At 43.6% G+C, this 25,724-nt stretch overlaps 1 protein-coding gene across 1 annotated transcript; it reads left to right on the forward strand.

The window, feature by feature from the left end:
• Positions 1-157: 157 nt before the first annotated feature.
• Positions 158-24,800, forward strand: LOC123744258 (CD209 antigen-like protein C). Its single transcript, XM_045723111.1, has 2 exons — positions 158-170; positions 23,913-24,800. The coding sequence occupies exons 1-2, from the start codon at positions 158-160 to the stop codon at positions 24,581-24,583; spliced, it is 684 nt and encodes a 227-aa protein (XP_045579067.1). The 3' UTR covers positions 24,584-24,800.
• The last annotated feature ends 924 nt before the right edge of the window (positions 24,801-25,724 follow it).

The raw sequence follows: 25,724 nt of genomic DNA on the forward strand, positions 1-25,724 counted from the left end.
TTTACAAATTGTCTTCATTATTTATTTACTAACTAACTAAATAATCACACAGAATTACATAAAAACACACAGGATAGATTATTCATTGGTTACTAACACAAAGCCATGAAATGTCCCTAGTGGACTAAATCGATATGACGGCTTGGTAGACAATAGAATGGGAGGGGCAGGTAAGAAAGAGCAGGAGAACAGACGAAGGACTCCACTATCGTACACACATCTGTTATCTAGGCTCATGGAAATGCTAACCCTTTGCACATAAACGGCCGCTCATTCGAAAATAAATTGCAAGTTACATATTTACGAGTGTAGACCTTTGTGGCCTGTCCGTCTGCTGGAGAGTCAGTCGACAGAAAGTCTCTGGTTTGTCCACCAGAGATCAAAGTCTTTTGTAGTTGTAGTTTGTTATAATGGATTTGTCAGGCGTACCAATGGTCGTTCAATAGGGAAATGTTCTCCTCTCGTCTTCGGTCGAGTTTCCTAGACTATTGTACATATACAGCTGGCGACTAAATGTGTAGTCTTGTCGAGATTTTCTTCTTAACCATTTGTTTCGTATTCAGCTGGCGCTGCACGTAACTGGTCTGTATTTAAATTGCCAACCATTTCAACATGTAGCTACTGCTCCATGCTCTCTGGTCTCTGGAGTGGTAGCCATTTCAACGTGCGGATGATCCTCACGTTCTCCGATCTAATGTTAATTTTGTCCCAAGTCCTTTTATTAACTCTGTGAAAAGGGGTGTTCCATGACGTTTTGTCGTAATGTCTGTGCTCACGTGGGTGTGGTTCCTGACTGGATAAACTTAACATGAAAAACATTATCTCATTTAGAAGACTCAAGTCACATTTCTATCTTTTCAAAAGTAGTCATACTTATTCATTTTATGCAACATTCAGGTAGAAATCTAATAACTGAGGAATGTTGTAACAGTCGTCGGATATACTGGACCAAGGCGCAGCGGGTTGAGTGCTCATTTTATCTTTTATTAGAACACTTAATAAACAAAACAAGAAAACGTACGAACGAACAGTATTGCAAGCTAACACAGCAGTGCAACAACAACTTCCCACAAGGGACATGTGAAAACAGGGCTACCTAAGTATGACTCTCAATCAGCAACAACGATGTACAGCTGTTCCTGATTGACAGCCATACCAGGCTAACACAAAGAAATACACAACATAGACAGAGCATAGAAATACAAAACATAGAACATAACCAAAACCCCCGGAATACTCTAAACAAACACCCCTCTACATAAACACACACCCTAACAAACCCCGAACCACATAAAACAAACACCCCCCCTGCCACGTCCTGACCAAACTACAATAACAAATAACCCCTTTACTGGTCAGGACGTGACAGTACCCCAAAGGTGCAGACCCCGGATGCACCTCACACAAAAAATAAACCCCAAAATAAAGCCCCCGACGGTTCCCGTGCTACACCCCCCCTCCCCAATACTCCTACTGTGGAGGTTGCTCAGGCTCTGGCCTTAGTTCCCCACCTAACCTGTCCACCCCCGCTGAATACCTCGGGCTGAAGCGCGTCGCTGTAGACCTCGGGCTGAAGCGCTTCGCTGTAGACCTCGGGCAGAAGGGCGACTCTGGGAGCTCCGGACCGTAGTGCGACTCTGGGAGCTCCGGACCATAGGGCGACTCTGGCTGCGCCCGTTCCGGACTGTAGGCCATCTCTCTCGGTTCCGGACTGTAGGCCGTCTCACTCGGTTCCGGACTGTAGGCCGTCTCACTCGGTTCCGGACTGTAGGCCGTCTCACTCGGTTCCGGACTGTAGGCCGTCTCTCTCGGTTCCGGACTGTAGGCCGTCTCTCTCGGTTCCGGACTGTAGGCCGTCTCTCTCGGTTCCGGACTGTAGGCCGTCTCTCTCGGTTCCGGACTGTAGGCCGTCTCTTTCGGTTCCGGACTGTAGGCCGTCTCACTCGGTCCCGGACTGTAGGCCGTCTCACTCGGTCCCGGACTGTAGGCCGACTCTCTCGGTTCCGGACTGTAGGCCGTCTCACTCGGTTCCGGACTGTAGGTCGTCTCTCTCTCAGTTCTGGATTGTGGGCCTTCTCTAGACGGGGCACTGTTGCCGGACACTCTGGACGGGGCACTGTTGCCGGACACTCTGGACGGGGCACTATTGCCGGACACTCTGGACGGGGCACTGTTGCCGGACACTCTGGACGGGGCACTATTGCCGGAAGCGCTGGACGGGGTACTGTCATCAGAAGCTCTGGACGAGGACTGTGCACTTAAAGCCTGATGCGTGGGGCTGGTAGTGGAGGTACCAGACTGGAGACACTCACCTCAAGGCTAGTGCGAGGAGCAGGAACAGGACGAGTTGGACTGGGCTGAAACACTGGAATCCTAATGCGTGGTGCTGGCTTTGGATACGCCAGACTGGATACACGCACCTCAGGACTGGTGGGAGGAGCGGGAACAGGATACACTGGGCCGTGAAGGCGCACTGGCGGTCTCGAGCACAGTACTGGCACCACCCTTACTAGCTGGATGCCCACTTCCCCCTGGCAAATGCGGGACGCTGGCACCGCACACACCGGCCTATGAATGCTCGGCCTCGACGCCGTGCGCATCTCCCCATAGCATGGGGCCTGACCAGTAACATGCTGCCTCCGGTAAGCATGGGGAGTTGGCTTGGGACTTAACCCTGCCCCAGCCAAACTACCCGTGTGCCCCCCCCCAAAACATTTATTGGGGCTGCCTCTCAGGCTTAAATGCCAACCGTGTACCAATTTAACAGTCCCAGTCCTCTTCGCTCCATTTTCGCCATTCCTCCCTCGCTGTCTCCACCTGTTTCCATGGCAGGGTCTTGTCCCCTGCCATTACCTCTTCCCATGCCCAAGATGTCCTCCACTCCCTTCTCTCCCTGGCCCAGGATCCTTGCTCCTCCTGGGCCCGCTGCTTGGTCCATTGGTGGTGGGAAGTTCTGTAACGGTCGTCGTATATACTGGACCAAGGCGCAGCGGGTTGAGTGCTCATTTTATCTTTTATTAGAACACTTAATAAACAAAACAAGAAAACGTACGAACGAACAATATTGCAAGCTAACACAGCAGTGCAACAACAACTTCCCACAAGGGACATGTGAAAACAGGGCTACCTAAGTATGACTCTCAATCAGCAACAACGATGCTGATTGAGAGCCATACCAGGCCAACACAAAGAAATACACAACATAGACAGAGCATAGAAATACAAAACATAGAACATAACCAAAAACCCCGGAATACTCTAAACAAACACCCCTCTACATAAACACACATCCTAACAAACCCCGAACCACATAAAACAAACACCCCCCTGCCACGTCCTGACCAAACTACAATAACAAATAACCCCTTTACTGGTCAGGACGTGACGAATGTACACTTCCAAAATTACAGTTATATTGGTCTACTGTCTTTCATGATGTCACAAAATAAAACAACTTCAACAGGATCTTTCTTTAATTTCCCACCGACCGGTTCCACATTCTCAAAAATAGAAATATTGTTTAATTCTCCACATTTGGGGACGTAGGAGTTTTGGCAGGAGAAGATCCTTTGTCTCAAAGAGGTTTCTTTCCCCTCAAACCTGCCAAACCCAAAGTTCCTACCTGGTGTTTACGCCATAAAACTGTGGAGAGAGAAAGAGAGAGAGAAAAGGGGGGTTGGCAGCCTATGACTCCCCCCCACCCATCCACCCAAAGGCACATGATGACAAGAGTCAATAAGCAACAGGAGAGATTTAGACCAGTCACCCAACAGCAGGATAACACGGAAGAGAGTATGAGTAACGTGAGTTAGAAAACTCCCAGTATGACCCACCATGGTACTCTTACCTAGCTGATGAGTCTGCTCTTTTACTGGACAGGTGGATATGTAATGCCCTGTAGCATCACAATACAGGCAACTGTTGTAGTTCAGCCCCTGGAGACCTTCCGTAAGGTTCTGAAATAGCTCCTCATGTTTTTGAATGGTGACTCCCTGCAGGCAGGTTCGAGGTCAAGGCAGGCTGAATGGTCAGGCAGGTGGGCTCAGTGTCAGGGCAGACAGGCTTGAGGTCAAGGCAGGCTGAATGGTCAGGCATTCGGGCTCAGTGTCAGGGCATGCAGAACGGGTCAGAACCGGGAGGGCTAGAAAAACAGAGACTAGGAAAGCAGGAGCATGGAAAAACACGCTGGTAAGCTTGACAAGACAAGACGAACAGGCAACACACAAACAGAGAACACAGGTATCAATACACTGGGGATAATGAGGAAGCTGGGCGACACCTGGACGTGGGTGGAGACAAGCACAAAGACAGGTGAAACAGATCAGGGAGTGAAAGTAATACACATGACTAGACATGTTCCATTACAGAACAGTATGTTGTTCTGCTCCACCATAACAGGAGGATGGACAGACTAGACATGTTCCATTACAGAACAGTGTGTTGTTCTGCTCCACCTTAACATGATGGACAGACTAGACATGTTACATTACAGAACAGTATGTTGTTCTGCTCCACCATAACAGGAGGATGGACAGACTAGACATGTTCCATTACAGAACAGTATGTTGTTCTGCTCCACCTTAACATGATGGACAGACTAGACATGTTCCATTACAGAACAGTATGTTGTTCTGCTCCACCATAACATGATGGACAGACTAGACATGTTCCATTACAGAACAGTATGTTGTTCTGCTCCACCATAACAGGATGGACAGACTAGACATGTTCCATTACAGAACAGTATGTTGTTCTGCTCCACCATAACATGATGGACAGACTAGACATGTTATATTACAGAACAGTATGTTGTTCTGCTCCACCATAACATGATGGACAGACTAGACATGTTCCATTACAGAACAGCATGTTGTTCTGCTCCACCTTAACATGATGGACAGACTAGACATGTTCCATTACAGAACAGTATGTTGTTCTACTCCACCATAACAGGAGGATGGACAGACTAGACATGTTACATTACAGAACAGTATGTTGTTCTGCTCCACCATAACATGATGGACAGACTAGACATGTTCCATTACAGAACAGTATGTTGTTCTACTCCACCATAACAGGAGGATGGACAGACTAGACATGTTACATTACAGAACAGTATGTTGTTCTACTCCACCATAACAGGATGGACAGACTAGACATGTTCCATTACAGAACAGTATGTTGTTCTGCTCCACCATAACAGGATGGACAGACTAGACATGTTCCATTACAGAACAGTATGTTGTTCTGCTCCACCATAACAGGATGGACAGACTAGACATGTTACATTACAGAACAGTATGTTGTTCTGCTCCACCATAACAGGATGGACAGACTAGACATGTTCCATTACAGAACAGTGTGTTGTTCTACTCCACCATAACAGGAGGATGGACAGACTAGACATGTTCCATTACAGAACAGTATGTTGTTCTGCTCCACCATAACAGGATGGACAGACTAGACATGTTCCATTACAGAACAGTGTGTTGTTCTGCTCCACCATAACATGATGGACAGACTAGACATGTTCCATTACAGAACAGTATGTTGTTCTGCTCCACCATAACATGATGGACAGACTAGACATGTTCCATTACAGAACAGTATGTTGTTCTGCTCCACCATAACAGGATGGACAGACTAGACATGTTCCATTACAGAACAGTATGTTGTTCTGCTCCACCTTAACATGATGGACAGACTAGACATGTTCCATTACAGAACAGTATGTTGTTCTGCTCCACCTTAACATGATGGACAGACTAGACATGTTCCATTACAGAACAGTATGTTGTTCTGCTCCACCATAACAGGAGGATGGACAGACTAGACATGTTCCATTACAGAACAGTATGTTGTTCTGCTCCACCTTAACATGATGGACAGACTAGACATGTTCCATTACAGAACAGTATGTTGTTCTGCTCCACCTTAACATGATGGACAGACTAGACATGTTATATTACAGAACAGTATGTTGTTCTGCTCCACCTTAACATGATGGACAGACTAGACATGTTCCATTACAGAACAGTATGTTGTTCTGCTCCACCTTAACATGATGGACAGACTAGACATGTTCCATTACAGAACAGTATGTTGTTCTGCTCCACCATAACAGGAGGATGGACAGACTAGACATGTTCCATTACAGAACAGTATGTTGTTCTGCTCCACCTTAACATGATGGACAGACTAGACATGTTCCATTACAGAACAGTATGTTGTTCTGCTCCACCATAACATGATGGACAGACTAGACATGTTCCATTACAGAACAGTATGTTGTTCTGCTCCACCATAACATGATGGACAGACTAGACATGTTCCATTACAGAACAGTATGTTGTTCTGCTCCACCATAACAGGAGGATGGACAGACTAGACATGTTCCATTACAGAACAGTATGTTGTTCTGCTCCACCTTAACATGATGGACAGACTAGACATGTTACATTACAGAACAGTATGTTGTTCTGCTCCACCATAACAGGAGGATGGACAGACTAGACATGTTCCATTACAGAACAGTATGTTGTTCTGCTCCACCTTAACATGATGGACAGACTAGACATGTTCCATTACAGAACAGCATGTTGTTCTGCTCCACCATAACAGGATGGACAGACTAGACATGTTCCATTACAGAACAGTATGTTGTTCTGCTCCACCTTAACATGATGGACAGACTAGACATGTTCCATTACAGAACAGTATGTTGTTCTGCTCCACCATAACAGGATGGACAGACTAGACATGTTCCATTACAGAACAGTATGTTGTTCTGCTCCACCATAACAGGAGGATGGACAGACTAGACATGTTCCATTACAGAACAGTATGTTGTTCTGCTCCACCTTAACATGATGGACAGACTAGACATGTTCCATTACAGAACAGTATGTTGTTCTGCTCCACCATAACAGGATGGACAGACTAGACATGTTCCATTACAGAACAGTATGTTGTTCTGCTCCACCTTAACATGATGGACAGACTAGACATGTTCCATTACAGAACAGTATGTTGTTCTGCTCCACCATAACAGGATGGACAGACTAGACATGTTCCATTACAGAACAGTATGTTGTTCTGCTCCACCTTAACATGATGGACAGACTAGACATGTTCCATTACAGAACAGTATGTTGTTCTGCTCCACCATAACAGGAGGATGGACAGACTAGACATGTTCCATTACAGAACAGTATGTTGTTCTGCTCCACCATAACATGATGGACAGACTAGACATGTTCCATTACAGAACAGTATGTTGTTCTGCTCCACCATAACAGGAGGATGGACAGACTAGACATGTTCCATTACAGAACAGTATGTTGTTCTGCTCCACCTTAACATGATGGACAGACTAGACATGTTCCATTACAGAACAGCATGTTGTTCTGCTCCACCATAACAGGATGGACAGACTAGACATGTTCCATTACAGAACAGTATGTTGTTCTGCTCCACCTTAACATGATGGACAGACTAGACATGTTCCATTACAGAACAGTATGTTGTTCTGGTCCACCATAACAGGATGGACAGACTAGACATGTTCCATTACAGAACAGTATGTTGTTCTGCTCCACCATAACAGGAGGATGGACAGACTAGACATGTTCCATTACAGAACAGTATGTTGTTCTGCTCCACCTTAACATGATGGACAGACTAGACATGTTCCATTACAGAACAGTATGTTGTTCTGCTCCACCATAACAGGAGGATGGACAGACTAGACATGTTCCATTACAGAACAGTATGTTGTTCTGCTCCACCTTAACATGATGGACAGACTAGACATGTTCCATTACAGAACAGTATGTTGTTCTGCTCCACCTTAACATGAGGATGGACAGACTAGACATGTTCCATTACAGAACAGTATGTTGTTCTGCTCCACCTTAACATGATGGACAGACTAGACATGTTCCATTACAGAACAGTATGTTGTTCTGCTCCACCATAACAGGATGGACAGACTAGACATGTTCCATTACAGAACAGTATGTTGTTCTGCTCCACCTTAACATGATGGACAGACTAGACATGTTCCATTACAGAACAGTATGTTGTTCTGCTCCACCATAACAGGATGGACAGACTAGTATGTTCCATTACAGAACAGTATGTTGTTCTGCTCCACCATAACATGATGGACAGACTAGACATGTTCCATTACAGAACAGTATGATGTTCTGCTCCACCATAACAGGAGGATGGACAGACTAGACATGTTCCATTACAGAACAGTATGTTGTTCTGCTCCACCATAACAGGAGGATGGACAGACTAGACATGTTATATTACAGAACAGTATGTTGTTCTGCTCCACCATAACAGGATGGACAGACTAGACATGTTCCATTACAGAACAGTATGTTGTTCTGCTCCACCATAACAGGAGGATGGACACACTAGACATGTTCCATTACAGAACAGTATGTTGTTCTGCTCCACCATAACAGGAGGATGGACAGACTAGACAAAGATGTGTCTGGGAGACAGGATTCGTGATTGGTGCTCTGGCTCTCTAATGTTATGATGGACTGAAGACCCTGTTAACTATGTTATGATGGACTGAGACCCTGTTAACTATGTTATGATGGACTGAGACCCTGTTAACTATGTTATGATGGACTGAGACCCTGTTAACTATGTTATGATGGACTGAGACCCTGTTAACTATGTTATGATGGACTGAAGACCCTGTTAACTATGTTATGATGGACTGAGACCCTGTTAACTATGTTATGATGGACTGAGACCCTGTTAACTATGTTATGACATGCGTATACAAAAATAGAAAGTAGCAATGTGCATGCCCCATCCACCTGAGGATCTGTCTTTTCAACCATCTATTTCCTGTATTTGAGGGGTGGGACTTCCACTTGTCACTTAAATCTCTCTGGTTTGATTGCTTTCATCGTACTCCTGTGACTCTTCCATATTCTTGCTTGTGCCTATAGTTTTCCCCCGGCAGCATTACGACCGTAAAAGGTTTGTAATTACCTGTCAAAGGCTAAATCTTAGTCTGGAATTTAACCCACCGTCTCGACACGTGCATCACGAGAAAGAGAAGAAAGATAACTTTATTTTTTGATCGGTGTTCATTTTTGGGGGGATTTTAATACGGTTTAAATGTTTACAAACTAGATGCTCTGAAATGAAAGCAACTTCTGAAAAGTTATATTACGCTGGCCCGGGTTGAATCGGCGACGACGGGCGAGGGAGGAACGCTTTACTCAACTCAAACTGTAATCGGTCATGTTGTCATCAAGGCAGCTAGGTGCATCATCCAGAAACATCTCTTTTCCATGAAATAAATGTTTTAATTCATTGGGAAGGCAGATAAATCGTTCTTATCAAAATCAATAACCTTTGCATGTGAAAACACAGAATGCTACTCATTACTCCTCGAGCTTAATTACCTAACTTTTTGTTTTGAGCCAATTTCACCGTCTTCCAAAGCGGAGCACCTGGCTCACGCCCAGGAGGCAGCCCTGCTCCAGAACGAATGCAGTCACTTTTCCCCCAGTTCAAATTCTTCCCACCGGGGTAACCCGGGCCAGATAAACAAATCTCCTCACTGACACACTTGTTGAATTATGCAAGAGAGCGTGACAACACTTTAATGACTGAGACAGTCTAGACGGCGCAGGCGAGTGCAGTTAGGGTAGATAGAGCAAGTGTTTGGAGGTTGCAGTCATACCCCTCCCCTTTATGTTAATTTATTCATATATGCAACTCCGCCAAGTATATTTATATAAATTAGGCACATATAATTTTCTTTCTTTTAATACAAATTTAAAAAAAATACCTGATAGAATAAGAACATTTATATATGAATACATAACATTTATATATGAATACATAACATTTATATATGAATACATAACATTTGTTGTGACATTTCACAATACATGTACATCCTACCTCAATCTCTGAACTTTGTCATTGCCATGTTCTATAACTCAGTAAATAACTGATGTATTCTAAAAATAAAACAATTACTTAATTTATTAGAATTGTTTTAACACCTTAAAGTAATTTAGATGACCGTTGCTATAGAAAGAGGAAACATCCTCTGCTTTCACGTTCTCATTCACTGTAAAATAATTAAACGCTGGGTTTTCCAGGGGAAGAGGGGCGAAGACAGGGAGGGTTTGATTGATTCAAAGGGTCGGTGGGTGGGGCGGGATGTGACCAGAATTTCTCCCGTTGAGTGAGTGGAGGTCTTCGGTTGGATAAGACACACACACGCAAGTAGACCCCCCCCATTATACATTAATTTTCCCCTGAGCCAGGCTTTGGAGGTGTCACGTCCTGACCAGTATAAGGGTTATTTGTTATTGTAGTTTGGTCAGGACGTGGCAGAGGGTATTTTGTTTATGTGGTTCGGGGTGGTGTTTTATGTAGTAGGGTGTTTGATTTATTATTTCCGGGTTTTTGGGGTTATATGGACGATTGTGAGAAGTGGACGTGGGAGGAGATTATGGCAGGAGAAGGTCCATGGAGGAAGTGGAGCGATGACAGGGAACGCTACAGGGGAACACGACTGGCTTTTAAGCCCGAGAGGCTGCCCCAAGAATGTTTTGGGGGGCACATGGGTAGTTTGGCTGGGCGAGGATTGAGCCCCAGGCCAAATCCCCATACCTTTTCTGGGCAACCAGTGACTGGACAGGTCCCGTGCTTCGGGGTAATGGGTACTGTGGCGAGGCCAAGTATTTTTAGGCCGGTACGCGCAATACCAGCGCCCCGCATTTGCCAGGGGGAAGTGGGCATCCAGCCAGTAAGAGTGATGCCAGTTCTGCGCTCGAGACCGCCAGTACGCCTCTACGGTCCAGTGCGTCAGCCCTGTCCGACTCGTCCTGTTCCCGCTCCCCGCACTATCCCTGAGGTGCGTGTTCCCAGGCTGATACCTCCAGTACCAGCACCACGCATCAGGCTTCCAGTGCGTCAGCCCAGTCCGACTCGTCCTGTTCCCGCTCCCCGCACTAGCCCTGAGGTGCGTGTTCCCAGGCTGATACCTCCAGTACCAGCACCACGCATCAGGCTTCCAGTGCGTCAACCCAGTCCGACTCGGCCTGTTCCCGCTCCCCACACTAGCCCTGAGGTGCGTGTCCACAGACTGGCACATCCAGTACCAGTACCATGCATAAGGCTTGCAGTGCGTCAGCCCAGCCTCGAGAGTTCGGCAATAGTGTGCAGTCCAGAGTGTCCGGCAACAGTGTGCAGTCCAGAGTATCCGGCATCAGTATGCAGTCCAGAGTATCCGGCAGCAGTGTGCAGTCCAGAGTATCCGGCAACAGTGTGCAGTCCAGAGTATCCGGCAACAGTGTGCAGTCCAGAGTATCCGGCAACAGTGTGCAGTCCAGAGTATCCGGCACCAATGTGCAGTCCAGAGTATCCGGCAACAGTGTCTAGTCCGGAACCGAGGGAGTCTGCCTGCGACCCAGAACCGAGGAGTCTGCCTGCGACCCGGAACCGAGGGGAGTCTGCCTGTGACCCGGAACCAAGGGAGTCTATCAGCAACCCGGAACTAAGTAAGTCTGTTGACGATCCAGAACTAAATAGGATTAACTATGTATCAAATGAGTCTTCCTACAGTGTGGAACGGAAGAGGTCTGCCTACGATCTGGAACGATGGGAGTCTGCCTACGGCCCGAAACTGATCAAGTCTGTCTGCATTCTGGAGGACAGTAGGCCGGAGCCAGAACCACCTCCTGTATAGGTGGGTTGGGGAGGGGGGGGGTGTAGCACAAGTGCCGTCGGTGACGGCAGCCACCCTCCCTTCCCTCCCTTTAGTTTAGGGGGATTATTGTTATTGTTGTTGTTGTTTTGTTTTTTTTATTTTATGAGGTGCATCCGGGGTTAGCACCTTTAGGGGGGGTACTGTCACGTCCTGACCAGTATAAGGGTTATTCGTTATTGTAGTTTGGTCAGGACGTGGCAGAGGGTATTTTGTTTATGTGGTTCGGGGTGGTGTTTTATGTAGTAGGGTGTTTGATTTATTATTTCCGGGTTTTTGGGGTTATGTTTTAGGTTTGTATTTCTGTGGTCTCTAGTCTTTTGTATTTCTTTGTCTAGTTTATTGGGGTTGGACTCTCAATTGGAGGCAGGTGTTTTCTTGTTGCCTCTGATTGAGAGTCCTATATATGGGTAATTGTTTGGTGTAGTGTTGTGGGAGATTGTTTCTTGTTTTGCTGAGTGTGCCTGACAAGACTGTTTTGTTGTTCGTGCGTTCTTCGTTTGTTATTTTGGTGTTCTCTTTATTTAAAATAAAATACAAGATGAGCATCCACATTCCTGCTGCGTTTTGGTCCTCCATTCCCGACGACAACCGTTACAGGAGGCTCATATCTGTGTGTGTGTATGTGAGTGTGTGAGGTTTGTGGACTGTAATGTATACCTTTACCCCCCACTAGAGGCTTCCCTGATAACAGCTAGTTAAAGGGATATGACTGAGACATGGATGGTAACTAAGAACACACACACACACATTTTCAACCTCACTTCCTCTTTCTCTCACTCCTATTCTCTCTCTCCACACACACACACACACACACACACACACACACACACACACACACACACACACACACACACACACACACACACACACACACACACACACACACACACACACACACACACACACACACACACGTTGAGAGGCCATCAAGGTTGGATATATAACTAACTGTCCACTATCTGATGACAGGATCAATAACTAACTGTCCACTATCTGATGACAGGCTCAATAACTAACTGTCCTCTATCTGATGACAGGATCAATAACTAACTGTCCTCTATCTGATGACAGGATCAAAAACTAACTGTCCTCTATCTGATGACAGGATCAATAACTAACTGTCCACTATCTGATGACAGGATCAATAACTAACTGTCCTCTATCTGATGACAGGATCAATAACTAACTGTCCTCTATCTGATAATAGGATCAATAACTAACTGTCCACTATCTGATGACAGGATAAATAACTAACTGTCCACTATCTGATGACAGGATCAATAACTAACTGTCCTCTATCTGATGACAGGATCAATAACTAACTGTCCACTATCTGATGACAGGATCAATAACTAACTGTCCTGTATCTGATGACAGGATCAATAACTAACTGTCCTGTATCTGATGACAGGATCAATAACTAACTGTCCTCTATCTGATGACAGGATCAATAACTAACTGTCCACTATCTGATGACAGGATCAATAACTAACTGTCCTCTATCTGATGACAGGATCAATAACTAACTGTCCTCTATCTGATGACAGGATCAATAACTAACTGTCCACTATCTGATGACAGGATCAAAAAACTAACTGTCCTCTATCTGATGACAGGATCAATAACTAACTGTCCTGTATCTGATGACAGGATCAATAACTAACTGTCCACTATCTGATGACAGGATCAATAACTAACTGTCCTGTATCTGATGACAGGATCAATAACTAACTGTCCACTATCTGATGACAGGATCAATAACTAACTGTCCACTATCTGATGACAGGATCAATAACTAACTGTCCTCTATCTGATGACAGGATCAATAACTAACTGTCCTGTATCTGATGACAGGATAAATAACTAACTGTCCTGTATCTGATGACAGGATCAATAACTAACTGTCCTGTATCTGATGACAGGATCAATAACTAACTGTCCTCTATCTGGTGACAGGATCAATAACTAACTGTCCACTATCTGATGACAGGATAAATAACTAACTGTCCTCTATCTGATGACAGGATCAATAACTAACTGTCCTCTATCTGATGACAGGATCAATAACTAACTGTCCACTATCTGATGACAGGATGAATAACTAACTGTCCACTATCTGATGACAGGATCAATAACTAACTGTCCTCTATCTGATGACAGGATCAATAACTAACTGTCCTCTATCTGATGACAGGATCAATAACTAACTGTCCACTATCTGATGACAGGATCAATAACTAACTGTCCTGTATCTGATGACAGGATCAATAACTAACTGTCCACTATCTGATGACAGGATCAATAACTAACTGTCCTCTATCTGATGACAGGATCAATAACTAACTGTCCTCTATCTGATGACAGGCTCAATAACTAACTGTCCTCTATCTGATGACAGGATCAATAACTAACTGTCCTCTATCTGATGACAGGATCAAAAACTAACTGTCCTCTATCTGATGACAGGATCAATAACTAACTGTCCTGTATCTGATGACAGGATCAATAACTAACTGTCCTGTATCTGATGACAGGATCAATAACTAACTGTCCTCTATCTGATGACAGGATCAATAACTAACTGTCCTGTATCTGATGACAGGATCAATAACTAACTGTCCTCTATCTGATGACAGGATCAATAACTAACCGTCCACTATCTGATGACAGGATCAATAACTAACTGTCCTGTATCTGATGACAGGATCAATAACTAACTGTCCACTATCTGATGACAGGATCAATAACTATCTGTCCTGTATCTGATGACAGGATCAATAACTAACTGTCCTGTATCTGATGACAGGATCAATAACTAACTGTCCTGTATCTGATGACAGGATCAATAACTAACTGTCCACTAACTGTCCACTATCTGATGACAGGATCAATAACTAACTGTCCTCTATCTGATGACAGGATCAATAACTAACTGTCCTGTATCTGATGACAGGATCAATAACTAACTGTCCACTATCTGATGACAGGATCAATAACTAACTGTCCTGTATCTGATGACAGGATCAATAACTAACTGTCCTCTATCTGATGACAGGATCAATAACTAACTGTCCTCTATCTGATGACAGGATCAATAACTAACTGTCCTCTATCTGATGACAGGCTCAATAACTAACTGTCCTCTATCTGATGACAGGATCAATAACTAACTGTCCTCTATCTGATGACAGGATCAATAACTAACTGTCCTCTATCTGATGACAGGATCAATAACTAACTGTCCTGTATCTGATGACAGGATCAATAACTAACTGTCCTGTATCTGATGACAGGATCAATAACTAACTGTCCTCTATCTGATGACAGGATCAATAACTAACTGTCCTCTATCTGATGACAGGATCAATAACTAACTGTCCTCTATCTGGTGACAGGATCAATAACTAACTGTCCACTATCTGATGACAGGATCAATAACTAACTGTCCTCTATCTGATGACAGGATCAATAACTAACTGTCCTCTATCTGATGACAGGATCAATAACTAACTGTCCACTATCTGATGACAGGATGAATAACTAACTGTCCACTATCTGATGACAGGATCAATAACTAACTGTCCTCTATCTGATGACAGGATCAATAACTAACTGTCCTCTATCTGATGACAGGCTCAATAACTAACTGTCCTCTATCTGATGACAGGATCAATAACTAACTGTCCTCTATCTGATGACAGGATCAATAACTAACTGTCCTCTATCTGATGACAGGATCAATAACTAACTGTCCTCTATCTGATGACAGGATCAATAACTAACTGTCCTCTATCTGATGACAGGATCAATAACTAACTGTCCTCTATCTGATGACAGGATCAATAACTAACTGTCCTGTATCTGATGACAGGATCAATAACTAACTGTCCTCTATCTGATGACAGGATCAATAACTAACTGTCCACTATCTGATGACAGGATCAATAACTAACTGTCCTGTATCTGATGACAGGATCAATAACTAACTGTCCACTATCTGATGACAGGATCAATAACTATCTGTCCTGTATCTGATGACAGGATCAATAACTAACTGTCCTGTATCTGATGACAGGATCAATAACTAACTGTCCTGTATCTGATGACAGGATCAATAACTAACTGTCCACTAACTGTCCACTATCTGATGACAGGATCAATAACTAACTGTCCTCTATCTGATGACAGGATCAATAACTAACTGTCCTGTATCTGATGACAGGATCAATAACTAACTGTCCACTATCTGATGACAGGATCAATAACTAACTGTCCTGTATCTGATGACAGGATCAATAACTAACTGTCCACTATCTGATGACAGGATCAATAACTAACTGTCCTCTATCTGATGACAGGATCAATAACTAACTGTCCTCTATCTGATGACAGGCTCAATAACTAACTGTCCTCTATCTGATGACAGGATCAATAACTAACTGTCCTCTATCTGATGACAGGATCAAAAACTAACTGTCCTCTATCTGATGACAGGATCAATAACTAACTGTCCTGTATCTGATGACAGGATCAATAACTAACTGTCCTGTATCTGATGACAGGATCAATAACTAAGTGTCCTCTATCTGATGACAGGATCAATAACTAACTGTCCTGTATCTGATGACAGGATCAATAACTAACTGTCCTCTATCTGATGACAGGATCAATAACTAACTGTCCACTATCTGATGACAGGATCAATAACTAACTGTCCTGTATCTGATGACAGGATCAATAACTAACTGTCCACTATCTGATGACAGGATCAATAACTATCTGTCCTGTATCTGATGACAGGATCAATAACTAACTGTCCTGTATCTGATGACAGGATCAATAACTAACTGTCCTGTATCTGATGACAGGATCAATAACTAACTGTCCACTATCTGATGACAGGATCAATAACTAACTGTCCACTATCTGATGACAGGATCAATAACTAACTGTCCTCTATCTGATGACAGGATCAATAACTAACTGTCCTGTATCTGATGACAGGATCAATAACTAACTGTCCACTATCTGATGACAGGATCAATAACTAACTGTCCTGTATCTGATGACAGGATCAATAACTAACTGTCCACTATCTGATGACAGGATAAATAACTAACTGTCCTGTATCTGATGACAGGATCAATAACTAACTGTCCACTATCTGATGACAGGATGAATAACTAACTGTCCACTATCTGATGACAGGATCAATAACTAACTGTCCTCTATCTGATGACAGGATCAATAACTAACTGTCCTCTATCTGATGACAGGATCAATAACTAACTGTCCACTATCATAACAGGTGGTGAATCGGTGTCTTGAGGTCAATGCAAACACAGGACTCCCCCAGACACACCCCTTATTACTGGTGAATGAAGGGAGGAATTACACACAGGACTCCTCAGACACACCCCTTATTACTGGTGAAGGAAGGGAGGAATTACACACAGGACTCCTCAGACACACCCCTTATTACTGGTGAAGGAAGGGAGGAATTACACACAGGACTCCTCAGACACACCCCTTATTACTGGTGAAGGAAGGGAGGAATTACACACAGGACTCCCCAGACACAGCCCTTGAGAAATGTAGTGCTCTATTCTGAGCCAGGTCTTATGCAAATGATCAACATGCAATTTACAGTAAGTGGTTTGCCTTTTTTCCAGTAAGAAACATGTGACAGATAGCTGTTCTTATACCCATTATCACTTCTGTACTTTGTGACACCATACAGTCTTTGATAAACAGGGAGATGTTAGTGTGCAGTGCAGTTATTGTTCTCCAACTTCTTTTGATGTAGATAGAGAATGTAGGAGACAGTACATGTGGTCCTTAGGCCCTCTCTGAGAAAGATAGAGACATCTCTGAATAACTAATATCTCTGGTCTCAATGTTTCACAGGACAGATAGACAGAGTGGGGGAAAGAGAGGGAGATACAGAGTGAGACAGATATGGAGAGGGAGAGAAAATATTTCTGAGAACCTTACATATTTAGCCCTCCCCCCTCCTCCCATCCACAGAAGAAGAAAGAAGAAGTGTGTATAAATGTCTCTGAATAACTCTTGACTCTGGTGTCCATGTCACACAGGATACAGTAAATATAGACCTCAGGCCCTCTCCGAGAAAGACAGAGACATCTCTGAATAACTATTCTCTCTAGTGTCCATGTCACACAGGAGACAGTATAGAATGATACAACTCTACATGGTCATTGATGGTCGACCACAGCTGGCCAGACTCAGTCCTGGGAACCCCAAGGTCTGCATGTTTTAGTTTTTGCCACAACAATACAAAGATAATAATTAACTCTTCATCATCAAGCTGTGATTAGTAGAATCCACTGTGTAGTGATACATAACCTCACAGAACTACAGTCATGCTCTGTGATGTGTGTGTGAATTCACAGGGTCCCATTTTACTCCATGTAAATATATTGTCACTTCAATTCTTTAATCACATGGTAAAAGGTATCTACACTGTGGTAAACTAAACTAATATACACTAAATATACAAACTAATCTACACTGGTAAACTAAAGTAATATAAACTAAATATACACACTAATCTACACTGTGGTAAACTAAACTAATATAAACTAAATATACAAACTAATCTTCACTGTGAGAAACAAACGTGGTTTTCTGAAAATAAGTCTGTCGTCACATGGTGGTGGTTAGTGTCATACTATTGGTTAGACAGTTTCCCCTTTAATGAGGTTGACAGTTAAAACTGTCTCTTACATTAGACTGAGTCACACAGAGGCTCCAGCTGTGCAGAGAACAGACACAAACCAACAACTGAGATAACAGCAGACTTTACAGCAGTAGAAGTTACAACAGTAGAAGTTACAGCAGTAGAAGTTACAACAGTAGAAGTTACAGCAGTAGAAGTTACAACAGTAGAAGTTACAGCAGTAGAAGTTACAGCAGTAGAAGTTACAGCAGTAGAAGTTACAGCAGTAGAAGTTACAACAGTAGAAGTTACAACAGTAGAAGTTACAGCAGTAGAAGTTACAACAGTAGAAGTTACAACAGTAGAAGTTACAACAGTAGAAGTTACAACAGTAGAAGTTACAGCAGGAGAAGTTACAACAGAAGTTACAAGACTAGCAGTTACGAGTTGAAGACAAATAACCTAATTAAATAAATACCATGGATATTGATGATTGTATATATGCCAATCAAAGACCCATAAAGCCCCACAAGAAGGATGGAGTGGGTGATCAACATTCAGGTACAGTTTATCCTGTTATAATGCTAGACATACACACACACACTTACACCCCAACACACAAACACACACACACACACACACACATATAAATATAAATACAGACATTTCTCATTTAAATTAATATTCACACCCCTGAGTCAATACATGTTAGAATCCCTTTTGGCAGCGATTACAGCTGTGAGTCTCTGGGTGAGTCTCTAAGAGCTTTGTAGACCTGGACAATATTTGCCAGTTATTCTTTTCAAAATTCTTCATGCTCTGTCAAATTGGTTGTTGATCATTGCTGTAGAAGTTACAGTATTGGAAATTACAAGAGTAGAAGTTACAAGACTAGAAGTTACAATTTGAAGACGAAGAACCTAATTCAATAAATACCATGGATATCGATGATTGTATATATGCAAACCCAAGATCCATCATGCCCTGCAAGAAGGATTGAGTTAGTGATCAACATTCAGGTAACAGCCGGTGCTCATTTAAAAAAATGTATTTAACAGATTTTTATCTTGTCAGCTCAGGGATTTGATCTTGCAACCTTTCGGTTACTTGTCCAAAACTCTAACCACTAGGCTACCTGCTACCTTGAACTCCACCATATGTTAAGGCCAATATATATTCTATAAGAGTGCTGAAAAAAACAACATAGACCAGCATCAATTTCAAGCTGATGCATGCTGGTCAGTGCTGGTCCGATACTGGTCTAGCGTGTTATGATGGCCGACCAGGCTTCATTGTGTTTTTGCTGGTGACCAGTCTCTGCTGTGTTTTGGACACAGTATGCTGGCTTGCAAAGTGACGTATAATTCCTATTGGAATCCAGCCAGAGTGGATTCTTAAAATCTATTTTCAGAATGACTGCCAGGGCTAGAAATGATGAATGAATGAGACTGTCTTAACCAGGCTTCCCCAAATGTTGGCCCAAGGGACGAATTTGGACCGCATGTGGTTTAATTTGGCCGCTCAAGTTTTCTGAGCATTCTCATTTTCAGGAAATCAGCTCCAAGTGATTTTAATTCTGGAAATCTGTTGCCAAGTATTTCCACGCATAATAGAGAGACACGCGATCAAATATAAAAATAAGCAAATTTTGAATTGATTATGTTTTAGTGAAGTATTATATATGTTTGGGCTTCTTGTGGTCAATTTGCAGTCTCCAAATGATTTCGTATTATGTTCCAACCCCCCGACCATCCACTCGAGAACAAATCAGCCAGAGGCTGAATCTAGTTGATGATCCCTGACCTAAACCATCTAAAATGAAGAAAAAAACATTCCACTAACGGGTGCAATAAGTCCTACTAACAGATTGGATTAGTTGAAAGGCCCTGAAAGGTATTGGTACCACTAGGTGGAGCCAGTAGATCTGTCGGTTGGTGGCCTTTACACTGGTGATCGTGACCTCACTTCCTCATTCTATTGTAACAACTATTCCCGAGGAGAGAAAGGGAGGAGGGGTTTGAAGGGGAGCTGTGTTGGCGTCCGTTCTGTGACACCATTGGAAGGACGACACCTGTGGGAGAAGTGTGGGGGATGATTAAGAGGATGGGTGGGGTCAGAAGGGAGTGGGATTATCCAGTGTTAACGAGGTGGTAGGATGTGGCAGTAACAGATGAGGAGAAGGCAGAGATTTACATTTACATTTACATTTAAGTCATTTAGCAGACGCTCTTATCCAGAGCGACTAACAAATTGGTGCCTTCACCTTATGATATCCAGTGGAACCACCACTTTACAATAGTGCATCTAAATCTTTTAAGGGGGGGGGGGGGTTAGAAGGATTACTTTATCCTATCCTAGGTTTTCCTTAAAGAGGTGGGGTTTCAGGTGTATAGCGAGAATAGGAGAGGGCCTAGAACAGAGCCCTGGGGGACACCAGATGATGATGGCCAAAGCATTTGTCCAAGTGCATAGCTTGGAAAATGTGTCAGAGGAGGGGCAGAGGGGGAGAGAGAGAACTAGAGAGGAGCATCTTAGAGTACTGGATAGGAGGGATGATGTAAATGATGAATGCAATGTGGAATGATGAATGCAATGAATGCAATGTGGAACCAATCAGGAAGACAGGGAAGGACCCAACAAGGCCAACAAGCTATCGGCCAATAGCTTTAAGGATTAGCCCCTTTTAAGAATTATAGATACAGAACTCCTTTGTGCAATCGAGGTGTCCGATTTTAAAATAGCTTTTCGGTGAAAGCACATTTTGCAATATTCTCAGTAGATAGCCCAGCCATCACGGCTAGCCATTTAGACACCGACCAAGTTTAGCCCTGACCAAAGTCAGATTTACTATTACAAATGTTTGATTACCTTTGTTGTCTTCGTCAGAATGCACTCCCAGGACTGCTACTTCAATAACAAATGTTGGTTTGGTCCAAAATAATCCATCGTTATATCCAAATAGCGGCGTTTTGTTTGTGCGTTCCAGACACTATCCGAAATGGTAAATCCGGGTTATGAGCATGGCACAATTCGTGACAAAACATTTCTAAATATTCCATTACCGTACTTCGAAGCATGTCAACCGCTGTTTAAAATCAATTTTTATGCCATTTTTCTCGTAAAAAAGCGATAATATTCCGACCGGGAATCTCCTTTTCGGCAAACAGAGGAAAAAACACAAAGACGGGGGCGGCCAGTGCACGCGCCTAAGGCCACAGTACCTTGATCGGCCACTTGAGAAAGGCGATAATGTGTTTCAGCCTGGGGCTGGAATGACGACATTCAGGTTTTTCCCGGGCTCTGAGAGCCTATTGGAGCCGTGGGAAGTGTCACGTTACCGCAGAGATCCTTTGTAATTGAATGAGATGTCAAAGAAAGACAATAAATGGTCAGACAGGCCACTTCCTGTAAAGGAATCTCTCAGGTTTTGACCTGCCATTTGAGTTCTGTTATACTCACAGACACCATTCAAACAGTTTTAGAAACTTTGGAGTGTTCTCTATCCAAAGCCAATAATTATATGCAAATTCTAGTTACTGGGCAGGAGTAGTAACCAGATTAAATCGGTTATGTTTTTTATCCAGCTGTGAAAATACTGCCCCCTAGCCATAACAGGTTAAAATAATTGTTATGTTTTTTGTGAACGTTTATCTTGAGTAATTTAGTAAATTGTTAGTAAATTCCCCGGAAGTTTGCGGGGGGTATGCTAGTTCTGAACGTCACATGCTAATGTAAAAAGCTGGTTTTTGATATAAATATGAACTTGATTGAACAAAACATGCATGTATTGTATAACATAATGTCCTAGGTGTGTCATCTGATGAAGATCATCAAAGGTTAGTGCTGCATTTAGCTGTCTTCTGGGTTTTTGTGACATTATATGCTAGCTTGAAAAATGGGTGTCTGATTATTTCTGGCTGGGTACTCTGCTGACATAATCTCATGTTTTGCTTTCGTTGTAAAGCCTTTTTGAAATCGGACAGTGTGGTTAGATTAACGAGAGTCTTGTCTTTAAAATGCTGTAAAATAGTCATATGTTTGACAAATTGAAGTAATAGCATTTCTAAGGTATTTGAAAATCGCGCCACAGGATTCCACTGGCTGTTGCGTAGGTGGGACGAATTCGTCCCGCCTTGCCCAGAGAGGTTAATCAATTTTCACCTAAAATGACATACCCAAATCTAACTGCCTGTAGCTCAGGACCTGAAGCAAGGATATGCATATTCTTGGTACCATTTGAAAGGAAACACTTTGAAGTTTATAGAAATGTGAAAGGAATGTAGTAGAATATAACACATTAGATCTGGTAAAAGATAATACAAAGAAAAAACCAACTGCTCTCTTGTATTTTTTTCGTACCATCATCTTTGAAATGCAAGAGAAAGGTCATAATGTATTATTCTAGCCCAGGTGCAATTTATATATTGCCCACTAGGTGGCACCAGTGTATGTGCAAAGTTTTAGACTGATCCAATGAACCATTGCACTTCTGTTCAACATTTTGATGCAAGACTGCCCAAATGTGCCTAATTTGTTTATTAATAACTTTTCATCTTCAAAATTGTGCACTCTCCTCAAAAAATAGCATGGCATTCTTTCATTGCAATAGCTCCTGTAAATTGGACAGTGTAGTTAACAAGAATTTAAGCTTTCTTCTAATATCAGATATGTCTATGTCCTTGGAAATATTCTTGTTACTTGCAACCTCATGCTAATCTCATTAGCCTACATTAGCTCCACCATCCCATGGAAGGGACACTGATCCCATTAACATCACACAACGAAGGCTGGTTACATGAAAAAATACAACGAAGGCAGGTTACCTGAAAAAATACAACGAAGGCTGTTCACCTGAAAAAATACAACGAAGGCTGTTCACCTGAAAAAATACAACGAAGGCTGTTCACCTGAAAAAACACAATGAAGTCTGTTCACCAGCCTATGCTGGTCTATGCTGTTTTTTCAGCAGGGGCTGCAACTCAAGCAGCAGAACATTTGAGGTGCCGGAACTCAGTTGTTGTGTTGTGGACCAAGTCAAGCTTGTGTATTTTCCTCAGTGCTTGAAAGAGCAACTCTAACAAATAAACGCATATACATGATAAAGTTCTTATAATAATAATTTGTGCTTCAGTGTGGAAGAGACGTTTCCTAGCTGCTGCAGTGTGTCTGGGGCTGCTGTGTGTTCTCCTACTGGCTGGGATCATAGGCCTCTTACTCTACCGTGAGTTTGATATGTTCTCACTCAAACATTCTTCATCATCAGTGGTGTAACAACCAGGGTTCAATTCCATTTCAATTCCAGTCAATTCAGAATGTAAACCAAATTCCCAATGTTCCTCATTGAAAAGCATTGAAGATAAATGGAATTGGAATTCCAGTGTTCTTCCTGAATTGACTGGAATTTAAATGGAATTGACCCCAACCCTGGTAATGACTGATTAACTTGTTGTTGATCGTATTATTTCACAGAGAGAAACCTATTGAACAGTTACAACACCCTGACTGCAGAGAGAGACCAGCTACAGGCCAGTTCCAACACCCTGACCAAAGAGAGAGACCAGCTACAGATCAGCTACAACACCCTGACAGCAAAGAGAGACCAGCTACAGACCAGTTATAACACACTGACAGCAAAGAGAGACCAGCTACAGAGCAGTTATAGTTACCTGACTAAAGAGAGAGACCAGCTACAGACCAGCTACAACAACCAGACTGAAGAGAGAGACCAGCTACTGGCCATTATTAATAAATACAGAATATGTCCCCAAGTCTGGAAGAAGTCTGGCTGCAGTTGTTACTACATCTCCCCTGATGAGAAAACGTGGGATGAGAGCAGAAAGGACTGTCAGGCGAGAGGAGCAACCCTGGTGATCATCGACAGCAGAGAGGAACAGGCTTTAATCAAAGCATTCAACAAAAGAGCCTGGTTTGGTCTGACTGACATAGAAGTTGAGGGAACCTGGAGATGGGTGGACGGCACACCACTGACCACAAGTTACTGGAACAAAGGGGAGCCAAATGATTTGCAAGGAGAAGACTGCGCTTTGGTTGACAACACTCAACAGGACCCAGTACTGGCTTGGAATGATGTGTCATGTAACCACAACAATAGTTGGATCTGTGAAAGGCAGGTGTGTTAAGGCTATCATTAACAGTTAATTTGGAGAAAAGCATGACCCACATTTATAAAATAATGTTCTCTCTGACCACTCTGTCTCTCTCTCTCTCTCTCTCTCTCTCTCTCTCTCTCTCTCTCGCTTTCACTCCCTCTAACAGTTCCATCGCTTAAATTCTTGTTTTACTCTTAATTTGTTACGTTTGACTGCTCTGAAATGTGTTTAATTTACAAAAGTATTTCCTGTGGTTGGGGAGGGCTGGGGGTTGGGAAGAGCTTGGGGAGGGCTGGGAGTTGGGAAGAGCTTGGGGGGCTGGGGCTGGGGTTGGGTAGGGTTGGGTAGAGCTTGGGGAGGGCTGGGGTTGGGAATAGCTTGGGGAGGGCTGGTGGTGGGAATAGCTTGGGGAGGGCTGGGGTTGGGAATAGCTTGGGGAGGGCTGGGCAGGGGAGGGGAGGGGTTGGGGAGGGTTGGGTAGAGCTTGGGGAGGGCTGGTGGTGGGAATAGCTTGGGGAGGGCTGGGGTTGGGAATAGCTTGGGGAGGGCTGGGCAGGGGAGGGGAGGGGTTGGGGAGGGTTGGGGTTGGGGATGGCAAGGGCAGCAAACCTGACCAACTGAGCTAATTGATCAGTTCATTGATTGCTGGAAATCCAAAAACATGAAATGCCTGCGGCACTCCAGCACCAGGGTTACCTACCTCTGGGCTAAGGTGTAGGCTGGGTTGAGATCCAGGGGGTTAAGTGGTGATGATGGCTAGGGGAAGGCTGGGTGGAGGCCAAGGGTTATGTGAAGGTTGGAGGGAAGGAGGGATCAATACCAGGGGTGCTGATGGGATGGAGGGGTGGATGCTGGGGTTGTTGGGTTTGGTGGAGGCTGGGGTAAGACTGTGGAGGAGTAGGGGTGGACGCTAAGGGTGTTTGGTGGGGTGGAGGATGGGAGGGTTTGAGGGAGTAGGGGTAGATGCTGAGTTCAGCTACATGCTACTGTAGGTTACTCCCCCATATGGCTGAGTTCTGTTCAGCTACTTTAGGTTACTCTCCCATACGGCTAAGTTCTGTTCAGCTGCTTTAGGTTACTCTCCCATATGGCTGAGTTGACTGTTCAGCTACTGTAGGTTATTCTCCCATATGGCTGAGTTGACTTTTCAGCTACATGCTACTGTAGGTTA

The sequence above is a fragment of the Salmo salar genome, chromosome ssa08 (assembly GCF_905237065.1).
Source record: "Salmo salar chromosome ssa08, Ssal_v3.1, whole genome shotgun sequence".
Classification (NCBI taxonomy): Eukaryota; Metazoa; Chordata; class Actinopteri; order Salmoniformes; family Salmonidae; genus Salmo; species Salmo salar.